An 11,259-nucleotide genomic window follows, 5' to 3' on the forward strand; every position below is an offset into this window, starting at 1 on the left:
TCTCTCTCTCCCTCCCTCTTCCTCTCTAAAATCAATAAAAATATATTTTTTTTAAAAAGAAAAGAAAAAGAAAAAATTATGTTAGCCCTGGCTGGTTTTTCTCAGTGGTTAGAGCATCAGCCTGTGCACCAAAGGGTTGAGGGTTCGATTCCCAGTCAAGGGCATGTACCTTGGTTGCAGGTTCAATCTCTGGCCCCAGCTGGGGTATGTGCAGGAGGCAACCAATCTATGTGTCTCTCTCACATCTATGTTGCTCTCTCCCTCTCTCTTTTTCCCCCTCCCACCTCCCCCTGCCCTCCTCACTCTCTAAAAATCAACAGAAAAATATCCTCAGGTGAGGATAAAAAAAAAAATGATAAAAAGGAAAAAATTATGTTGCCTCTTAGAGAAATTAAAAGCAAGTGTCCAGCCTGATCAGAAGGGAATGACTGGTTGTGCAGAGACCTTGGCGTGAGGCAGCGGCCGGGTTCTGCAGGCCAGTCCTGAGTTGGCTGCAAGAGATCTCTTACCTTCACTGTTCTTTGCGAAGTTCAGTTTAATCAGGGACCGCCCGTCCAGTTTCTGGAAGAAGTAGAATTCATAATTAATAATAAGTGGCTGATATGAAGAACTGCTGAGGCTAGAGGACACAGACAGACTGGAAGAGTCTGACCATCCAAGCCGTCAGACAAGGAAAAGGCACAGGTGCTGACCTAGTGGCCCCAGGACACAGGGATTAACCTAGATAAGGGGGCTGCACAGTGGAAGCCCAGCCTCTGAGCCAGCAAAGCGGCCCCCAGCAAAGGGGTTGACATCCAGCCTGGAGGCCGGGCCTGAGGGGCAGGTTTGTTTATACTGTGATGTTTAGACAGTTTCATGGCAAGCACAGATTATTTCTGAAATTGAATTATTTTGGCTTGGCCAGTGTTCTCAGTGGTTAGAGCGTTGGCCCCTACACCAAAGGGTCATGGGTTCGTTCCCAGTCAAGAGCACGTACCTGGGTTGCAGGTCTGATCCCCGGCCCTGATTGGGGCGTGGGCAGGAGGCAACCAATCTATGTGTCTCTCTCACATTGATGTTTCTTTCTGTCTCCCCTTCCTCTCTTCTTCCCTGCCAGTCTCTCTAATAATCAATGGAGAAAAAAATATCCTTGGGTGAGGATTAAAAAAACACAAATGTTGGTGTGTTTTTCAGCTGAGTGGTGTTCACCTTATTCTTCTGTTGTGTAACTATTTAAGAAAAATAAAGTATTTTAAAAAGTAGGGGAAAAGGAATAAATATACCCAAATGCTAAGAGCAGTTGTGATGGGATCCTCTATTTTTGTTTAATCCTCACCCAGGATATGTCTATTGATTCTACAGAGAGAGAGAAACATCCACCAGCTGCCTCCCACACATGCCCTGATCAGGGACCAAACCCCAAACCTTCCTGGTGTATGGGACGGCACTCCAACCAACTGAACCACCCAGGCCCGGCGGGATGCTCCATTTTTTAGCATTTCTGTGTGTCTACAGTTTGCCCCTTCTACAGGAAACTTCACAATAAAACAAAGTCCAGGCAGCCAGAGGAAAGCAGCAGCCCTGGGGGGTGGGCCTCAGCTGGGGCACTGAAGGGGGCTGTGGAGAGACCCTGGAACAGACAGGTAAAGCTGCCCCTTGGGAGCACCTGACTCAGGGCTCACGTCCCTGTAGCCCCTGCCACCCAGGTGGGGTGGGCCCCGCCCTGCTACCCAGGGCCCAAAGAAGACGCTGGGTGGGTGTTCCAGGACTGGGCCTCTGAGCCAAGCTCCAACCCTGTGTCCTCCCTCTCCTACAGTGGCCAGTCCACCAGCCACACACCTGGCTTCATGCCTTCCTCTTCTATTCAACTACTCCCACACACCTGTGCAGGTGAGCATTAGACTCCAGGACAGATGATGGGGTGCTTGCTGCAAGGCTGCTCCCACCAGATAAGATAGCCCTTCTCACTTGGCCAGCATGGCTCAGTGGTTGAGTGCCAACCCAGGAATCAAGAAGTTGCTGGTTCAATTCCTGGTCAGGGCACATGCCTGGGTTGTGGGCTCCATCCCCCAGTAGGGGGCATGCTGGAGGCAGCCATTCGATGATGTTCCTCTCTCATTGATGTTTCTACCTGTCTATCGCTCCCCCTATAAAAATCAATAAAAACAGCCCTAGCTGCTTTGGCTCAGTGGATAGTGTCAGCTTGCGCACTGAAGGGTCCCAGGTTCGATTCTGGTCAAGGGCACATGCCAGGGTTACAGGCTCGATTTCCAGTAGAGGGCATGCAGGAGGCAGCCAATCAATGATTCTCTCTCATCAATGATGTTTCTATCTCTCTCTCCCTTCTCACTTCCTCTCTGAAATTAATAAAAATATATTTTAAAAATCAATTAAAACACAAAAAATAAAAAGGTACAATTCTGGAAAGAAATTTGCCAGTAGCTACCAAAACAGAATATGCTTCCACCCCATGACCCAGCAGTCCCAGGACGACAGTCATGTGTATGCCCAAAGAAGCATGCACCAGGGTGGCCCTGACCACTGTTTGCAACAGCAGGTGACTTCAGATCCCTGCAGTACCCCCCACGAGGGCACACACAGCCACCACAGAACAAGGCAGGGCTTTATGCTCTGACACACTCGGATCCCCAACACACTGCGGGATGCGAAAGCAAGGTACAGAGGAATTCACGCCTAAGAGAGCACCCATGGCCCAAGGAAAGATGTACATCTGTACACACGTGTGTGCGTGTAGGAAACATTTCTGGAAAGGAATGTGTGTACAGAGAGAAGCACAGTCCCTCACTGTGCCCCACCAATCGTCCTCTACTGCACCTGCGTGTATATGAAAACCACAGAATCAAAGGACAGGCGATAGCAGCGTTCACTGGCATCACTTAAACTCCTGCACGACCCTTACCTCGCCGTTGCTGGGGTTGGTCCCGTACTTCTTAAGCCAAGGAAGGATGTTCCTGAAGGGAAGAGAACAAAGAGCATCAGCGTGATTGGCAGGTACAGCACAGCCAGGAGGCTGCCTCTGGGACAGCTGCAAAGGGCCTTTGCTCTGTTCACTTCTGGGGCAGAAGCCAAAGAGAGGGGCGCCTTGCCTCATCAAAGGAAGCAGGGGCTATTTCTGGAAACGTGGTTCAGAGTATATTCAGGGTTTTTACTGCAGTTATATATAAACAACACAAACTAGCAAACAAAGATGTACACAAATGTTGATACGTCCATAAAATGAGATACTGGACCATCATCAAAATTATAATTTCCAGAGAATTCTTAATGACATGGGGGAAAATGACTGAGTAAAGAATGGATCTAGAACTACCTTCATGGTATTATCTCAACCATGTTACCACAATAAACGCACAGAAAAAGATGAGTATAGCCCTGACTAGTTTGGCTCAGTGGTTAGAGCGTCGGCCTGTGGACTGAAGGGTCCCGGGTTCGATTCCAGTCAGGGGCATGTGCCTTGGTTGCAGGCACATCCCTAGTGGGGGGTGTGCAAGAGGCAGCTGATGGATGTTTCTCTCTCATGAATGTTTCTAACTCTCTATCCCTCTCCCTTCCTCTATAAAAAATCAATATATTTTTTTTTTAAAAAAATAAGATGAGTATAAATACTGACAGTGGTTACCCCAGATAGTGTGATTATGGTAAATTTTTCCTTTGAAATGTTTTACAATTTTTATAAAATAAGTCTGAAATGTGAGAAAAGTATATAAGCTGGCTTATGTTGGAACCTAAGACTGAGCATAATGCTTCAAAACACAGCACTGAAAAGTATGCACCCTAATTATGACTTTCATAAAGTGAAAAAGTTTAGTTCATTAACATTCCAAAACAAGTACACAAGTGGCAACTAGAACACTGGGACCTCACTTGGGGGGAGGGAGGGGTGTCAATGCCACTCCAGGAAGACAGTAGCACCTGCCAACAAGGCTGCCTGCCAGGGGTCACAGCAGCATTGCTGCTTCATCTCTGAGGCCCTGGCAGTCCCTCCTGGGTCCCCAAGAGACCTGCCCAGGACCCCCGAAGCCCCAGGACCTCAGCGTGGCCTGGCTTGCACTGCCTGGAACCATTAACCCTCCAGCTGGCCCCACATCCCCTACCTGAGCAGATATCAACAACCTCACCCCGTTTGTTAGCTCAAAAGTCAAGGGAGAACTCACAGCAAGTCAAAGACGACGCCTTCAGGGGTGCAGACCGGGTAGCTGAAGGGCTGCAGAGAGAGACTGAGAAAGAACATGGTCACTCCTGGTCATGCAATGGACTGACCGGGCCACTCCCACATGGCTCCTGTGACTTCTTCCTTTGCCTCTCCCTCCTTCGGTCATTCCTCCAACAACTCGGGTGCTCCTCTGCACAGCCTACGATAGGTGCCAGCACAGAGGGGACCCCCACATCTCTGCCCTTCAGAAGCTCCCAGCAAAACCAGTAAGTACAAAGCAAGGATTTCAGGAGTTGAGGAGAGGGTTTAGGGACAACTGCAGCCTAGTCCTCTCCACACCCTGTGCTGTGGTATGTAATACACATGTGACCATCATGTTCTAGCCCAAAGCTCACTGGGGGTGGCCTGGGAGAGGCAGGACTGGAATTCGCTCTCCAAAACCTCACGTAACAGGCATAGGCAGGCCACACTTTTCTACCGAGAACTGCCTCTCCCATCCCAAGAGGCTCTGGTGGGCTCTCATGATCTGGGGGTGCCCTGCCTGCTCCTGACCACAGACTGTGCAGACAGTTCTCCCCATATTTTCTAGGGGCGTTCACATGACTCAGGCAAGACCTGAGGCCCCGGGAGCCCAGGGTAAGTTCTGATATGTGGATGTGGGGTAGAGGGGCCTGCAGAGGCCCAGACTACCACAGGGCATTTGCCACCTCCTGAAGGGTCTCCTAAGAAAAGCAGAGCCCACAGATGAAGGGAGACCATACCTGGTGGACTTCCTTGGGCCAATACCCTTTTTCCTGCATGGGATTTCTGTCACTAGCCATCAAAAGCCCTGGCTTGTTTAGACATGAGTCACCTGTAAGTTTGGTCAGCACAGGTCAGTCCCCAGGACCTAGACAGCCTGGCAGCTTGGGGCTAGGCTACCTCCCTGGATATTGCCCCAGAAGCCCTCATGGGGTAATCTCACACTTTCTCTCTGCCTCAAAAGTCTACTCTAACCTTGTGGGACTAGGATTGCTGAACCCCAGCACATAGGGGGCTGTGGGGTGGGCAAGTCCGGTGGTCCCCTTGGGCCTGAGTTTTCTAAATTTGAGCTCTGGTGCTGCTAGTGCTGCTGGGGGCTGACCAGAGCAGGACCTGACACAGAATCATGCTCCAAGCAGCAAGAAATATACATACATCTTCTCCCACACACAACCTAAAGGCACATTCTCAAAGCACATTTTTTACCCAGAACCCAATGTAGTTAAAAAATGAGCGAGACACAGATCAGAGACCCCTTGCAGGAACTGGGAACCAAGGATGAAAGCATTTCCATAAAACCAATTCATACCCAATCTGAATAGGACATTCTCATGGGGCTGATGACAAAATCTGGTGGGTTGGGAGAGAAATGCAGCCAAAGGCATCTGGGTCTCATTCGTTCACCCTCCTGAGTAAGTGCTGTGAGAGGGAAAAGCCCTCACTCACCAATGCATGGGAGCCTCCCGGGGGGCCCTGGGCACACCCAGCGGCTGCATCTCCGGACCTTCCTGGCACCCTCAGCACCCTGTGGTGTCTGGCTGACCTGCCTCAACTGGGCACTGGGATCACCAGGAGAGCTTTATCAGCTCTCAAGGATCACTCTGTCCTATGGAATCAGAACTCGGGGGATGAGGAGGAATGCTGTGCAGACATGCATGTGTACAGAGCAGAGATGACCATGGCTCAAATTTAGGAAATGTAGGCCCAAGGGGACCACCAGACCTGCCCACCCCACAGCCCCCAATGTGCTGGGGTTCAACAATCCTAGTCCCATTTTTTCAGCACACCCAGCTTCTGTTCATACTAGTACACATACCAACTGGGGTGGGAAGAAGCATTTGAGTGGCTCTAAAGCTGGACCCCTCCCCACTCCCACCAGTGACCTGCACTCCCCAGGGAGGGGGAAGGGGGCTCACAGTATCACGACTATTGCAGCAGTTGTTACCACTTGGACTCTGGACAAAGGTAAAGTGTGAAAGGCACAGGCCCACGGGAGACCACTGGGTTCACACCTCAGTGGCACCACTGCCACTGGGCAAGGGACTTCACTCTTCTAAGCACTGATTATCCCAACTGTAAAACAGGCTTAACAACAGAGCCTGCCTACCTTGGAAGGTAAGACTGAGGTTAAAAAGACAATGTACTTGTAAACACAGACACAGAATAAGCAGAAAAGAATCATTAGTTCTTATCATTGTTGAGTCACCTTCTCCCAGGTCAGGGAAGGTCTGGAGGGTCTGGAGGGAGAGGTGGGGGGGACACAGACAAAACCCACAGCTGCATCTCGAAGGATCAGATTCACTGTCAAATAACTGAGTATCAGAGGACTATTACAAGGGAAAGATTAAATTCTCAAAACTCTTACCTGCAGTGGTCAAAAGGTAAACGACGAAAATTTGTTTGTGGGATATCTGTTTAAAACAAAAATAAGAGACAGAAAATTTATTCTGTAAAAAATTTCACCTATGTATTCTATCAACAGTTCAATTACATTTTAAGAAAAAGTTCACGTAGCCCAGCCTGCGTGGCTCAGTGGTTGGGTGTCAACCTATGAATCAGGAGGTCACGGTTCAAGACCCAGTCATGGCACGTGCCCGGGTTGCGGGCTCAATCCCAGTGGGGGGTGGTGCAGGAGGCAGCCGATCAATGATTCTTTCTCATCATTGATGTTTCTATCTCTCCTCCCGTCCTCTCTGAAATCAATAAAAATATATTTTTAAAAAAAAGAGAAAAGAAAAAGCTCATGTAAATTACCTAGTGCAGCAATTGCTTCGGATTAAAAACTTTCGATATAACCAAAGCACATGGGATACATCAGGAAAGAACTTAAGAAAAAAAAGTACACACCACATACCTCAGAGATACTGCGAACTCGATTCCAGACCACCACAATAAAGCAAATATTGTAATAAAGGGATTCAAAGTTTTTGGTTTCCCAGTGCTTATAAGAGTTATGTTTATACTACACTATAGTCAAGTGTATAATAGCAAAATGTACTGTAGATATATACCTTAATTAAAACATGCTTTCTTGCTAAAATTATTAACCATCATCTGAGCCTTCAGTGTGTCATAATCTTTTACTGGGTGGAGGGTCTTGCCTTGATGTTGATGGCTGCTGACTGATCAGGGTGGTGGTAGCTGAAGGTTGGGGTGACAGTAACAATTTCTTAAAATAAAACAACAGTGAAGTGCGCCGCATCGACTGACTCTTCCTTTCATGACGATTTCTCTGTAACTTGCAATGCTATTTGACAGCATTTACCCACAGAACTTCTCTCAAAATTGAAATTAATCCTCGTAAACCCTGCCACCATTTTATCAACTAAAGGTATGTTAATATTCTAAGTCCTGTGTTGTCACTTCAAAAACCACTTTTCTTTCTCATCCGTAAGAAGCAATTCCTCATCCATAAAGTATTATTATGAGATTGCAGCAATTCAGTCACATTTTCAGGCTCCACTTCTAGTTGTAGTTCTCTTGCTATCTCTACCACATGTGCAGTTACTTCCTCCACTGAAGTCCTGAAGCTCTCAAAGTCACCCAGGAGGGCTGGAACCAACTTCTTCCAAACGCCTGTTAATGTTGATATTTTGACTTCTTCCCATGAATCATGAATGTGCGTAATGGCATCTGGAATGGTGAATTCTTCCCAGAAGGTTTTCAGTTTACTTTGCCCAAATCCATCAGAGGAATCACTATTTACTGCAACTATAACCTTATGAAATGAATTTCTTAAATAATGACTTGCAAGTCAAAATTACTCCTTTGATCCATGGGCTGCAGAATGAATGTTCTGTTTGCAGGCATTAAAACAACATTAATTCCATTGTACATCTCCATCAGACCTCTTGGGTAACCAGGTGCATTATCAATAAGTAGTGATATTTTGAAAGGAACCTTATTTTCTGAGCAGAAGGACTCAACAGTAGACTTTAAATATTTGGTAAGCCATGTTGTAAGCAGATGTGCTGTCTTCCAGGCTTTGTCATTCCACTCACAGAGCACAAGCAGAGTAGATGTGGGATAATTCTTAAGGATCCTTGGACTTTCAGAATGGTAAATGAGCATTAGCTTCAATTTCAAGTCAACAGCTGCATTAGTCCCTAAAACAGAATCAGCCTGTCCTTTGAAGCTTTGAAGCCAGACATTGACTTTTCATCTCTGCCTATTAAAGTTCTAGATGGCATTTTTTTCCAATGTAAGTATGGTGTGTCAAGTAGTAGCACTGCTATCACCTGAAAGCTGGTTGGACATGCAGTCCCAGACCGTCTGAATTAAAGTCTGCATCATTTTAACAAGATCTACAGATGATTCATACTCACATTAAAGTTTCAGAGACCTTAGTACACTTAGCCTTCAGAAGACATTACTGACCCAACAGAAGATATTACTGTTATTTTCAATTATAGAAACCAAGACAACGATTTTTCTCAAAGGAAAGATGGGCTAATGTATTAAAACAATCTATGGGGGGGGGGGGGGGGGAGAAAGCAAACAAACAAAAGCCCAAGTCACCATAACAAATATAATAAAAAAGTCTGAAATATTGCAAGAATTACCAAAATGTGACAGAGATACAAAGTGAACAAATGCTGTTGGAAAACTCACCCCCAGACTTGCTCAAAAATAATGTCTGCAAAGTGCAATAAAGTGAAGAGCAATAAAATGAGATATGCCTGACCTTATTATCTTGATAGAGAAAAAATGTTATTTTAACCTACATTAATAAAAACACACCAAGATTGCCCAGCCAGTGTGATTTAGTGTCAACCTAACAACCAAAACGTTGCTGGTTCAATTCCCAGTAGGGGGCGTGCAGGAGACAACCAATCAATGATGTTTCTATCTCTCTATCCCTCTCCCTTCCTCTCTCTCTAAAAATCGATAAAAACATATTTTTTAAAAAATATTTTATCCGCCCGGCCAGCGTGGCTCAGTGGTTGAACGTTGACCTATGAACCAGGAGGTCACGGTTCGATTCCGGGTCAGGGCACATGCCCAGGTTGCAGGTTTGATCCCCAGTGTGGGGCATGCAGGAGGCAACCGATCCATGATTCTGTCATCGCTGATGTTTCTCCCTTCCTCTAGGTTGCAGGGATCCCCAGTGTGGGGCATGCAGGAGGCAACCGATCCATGATTCTGTCATCGCTGATGTTTCTCCCTTCCTCTCTGAAATCAATGAAAATATTTAAAATATATATTTTTTTTATCCAAATTAGAAAGGAGGAAGTAAAACTCTCATTATACACAGATGACATGATATTGTACAAAGAAAACCGTAAAGACTCCACCAAAAAACTACTAGATTTAATAAACCAATTTGGCAATGTAGCAGGATACAAAATCAAACCCAAAAATCAATGGCTTTTTTTAAAAAAATATATTTTATTGATTTTTTACAGAGAGGAAGGGACAGGGATAGAAAGTTAGAAACATCGATGAGAGAGAAACATCGATCAGCTGCCTCCTGCACATCTCCTACTGGGGATGTGCCCACAACCCAGGTACATGCCCTTGACCGGAATCGAACCTGGGACCTTTCAGTCCGCAGGCCGACGCTCTATCCACTGAGCCAAACCAGTTTCGGCTCAATGGCTTTTTTTTAAAACACCAATAATGAATTCTCAGAAAGAGAAACTAAAACAATCCCATTTACCATTGCAACAACAAAAATTAAGATACTTAGGAATAAACTTAACCAAGGAGGAGAAAGACTTGTACTTGGAAAACTACAGGATGTTGAAAAAAAGAGATAGAAGAGGATATAAACAAGTGGAAGAATATTCCATGTTCACGGATTGGCAGAAATCAACATCATTAAAATGTCCATACTACCCAAGGAAATCTACAGATTAAATGTAATCCCTATTAAATTACCAACAGCATATTTCACAGATCTAGAAAAAATACTCCAAAAATTTATATGAAACCAAAAAAGACCCCGAATAACTGCAGCAATCTTGAGAAAGAACAAAGTTGGAGGAATCACAATACCAGATTTCAAGTTTAACTACAAAGCCACCATAATCAAAACAGCCTGGTACTGGCACAAGAACAGGCATATAGATCAATGGAACAGAACAGAGACCTCAGAAATCGACTCAAGCCATTACGCTCAATTAATATTTGACAAAGGAGGCAAGAGTATACAATGGAGTCAAGACAGTCTCTTCAATAAATGATGCTGGGAAAATTGGACAGATACATGCAAAAAAATGAAACTAGACCACCAACTTACACTGTACACAAAAATAAACTCAAAATGGATAAAAGACCGAAATGTAAGTCGGGAAACCATAAAAATCCTAGAAGGAAACCATAGGCAGTAAAATCTCAGATATTTCTCATAGCAATATGTTTACAGATACATCTCCTAGGGCAGTGGTCGGCAAACTCATTAGTCACCAGAGCCAAATATCAACAGTACGACGATTGAAATTTCTTTTGAGAGCCAAATTTTTTAAACTTAAACTATATAGGTAGGTACATTGTTATTAACTTAATTATGGTACTCCTAAGCTGGCCTTTGCTAAAAACGTCCTCAATCTGATTGAGGTACGTTCGCTGAGGTCAACCCCTTCCAACTCTCCCATCCACACTCGTCTTGTATACTTGTTTCGTCTATCTCCTTTCCAAAAACCGACTTCTGCGCATGGGCCACAAAGTTTCAATCGCACTGTACGTGTGCACCCACACGTGGTATTTTGTGGAAGAACCACACTCAAGGGGCCAAAGAGCTGCATGTGGCTCGCAAGCTGCGGTTTTCCGACCACTGTCCTAAGGCAAAGGAAACTAAGAAGAAAATAAACAAATGGGACTACATCAAAATAAAGCTTCTGCACAGCAGAAAAAAAAACCATCAGCCTTAGCCGGTTAGGTTCGGTGGATAGAGCGTCAGCCTGCTGACTGAAGGGTCCCAGGTTCGAATCCGGTCAAGGGCATGTACCTTGGTTGTGGGCACATCCCCAGTGGAGGGTGTGCAGGAGGCAGCTGATCGATTTTTCTCTCTCATCGATGTTTCTAGCTCTCTATCTCTCTCCTTTCCTCTCTGTAAAAAATCAATAAAATATATTAAAAAAAAA

The 11,259-nt window shown here is 45.5% G+C and overlaps 1 protein-coding gene across 1 annotated transcript in view; it reads right to left on the reverse strand.

Moving 5' to 3' along the window:
* Positions 1–11,259, reverse strand: part of PPIL2 (peptidylprolyl isomerase (cyclophilin)-like 2) — a 29,764-nt gene that overhangs the window by 14,526 nt on the left and 3,979 nt on the right. Inside the window, exons 3-6 of the mRNA XM_005875500.2 lie at positions 6,540–6,585; positions 4,155–4,217; positions 2,900–2,951; positions 510–561 (exon numbers count right to left, since the gene is read on the reverse strand). Coding sequence (XP_005875562.1) covers positions 510–561; positions 2,900–2,951; positions 4,155–4,217; positions 6,540–6,585 — 213 coding nt within the window. The remainder of the gene's footprint in view (positions 1–509; positions 562–2,899; positions 2,952–4,154; positions 4,218–6,539; positions 6,586–11,259) is intronic.

The sequence above is a fragment of the Myotis brandtii genome, unplaced genomic scaffold, assembly GCF_000412655.1.
Source record: "Myotis brandtii unplaced genomic scaffold, ASM41265v1 scaffold463, whole genome shotgun sequence".
Taxonomy (NCBI): Eukaryota; Metazoa; Chordata; class Mammalia; order Chiroptera; family Vespertilionidae; genus Myotis; species Myotis brandtii.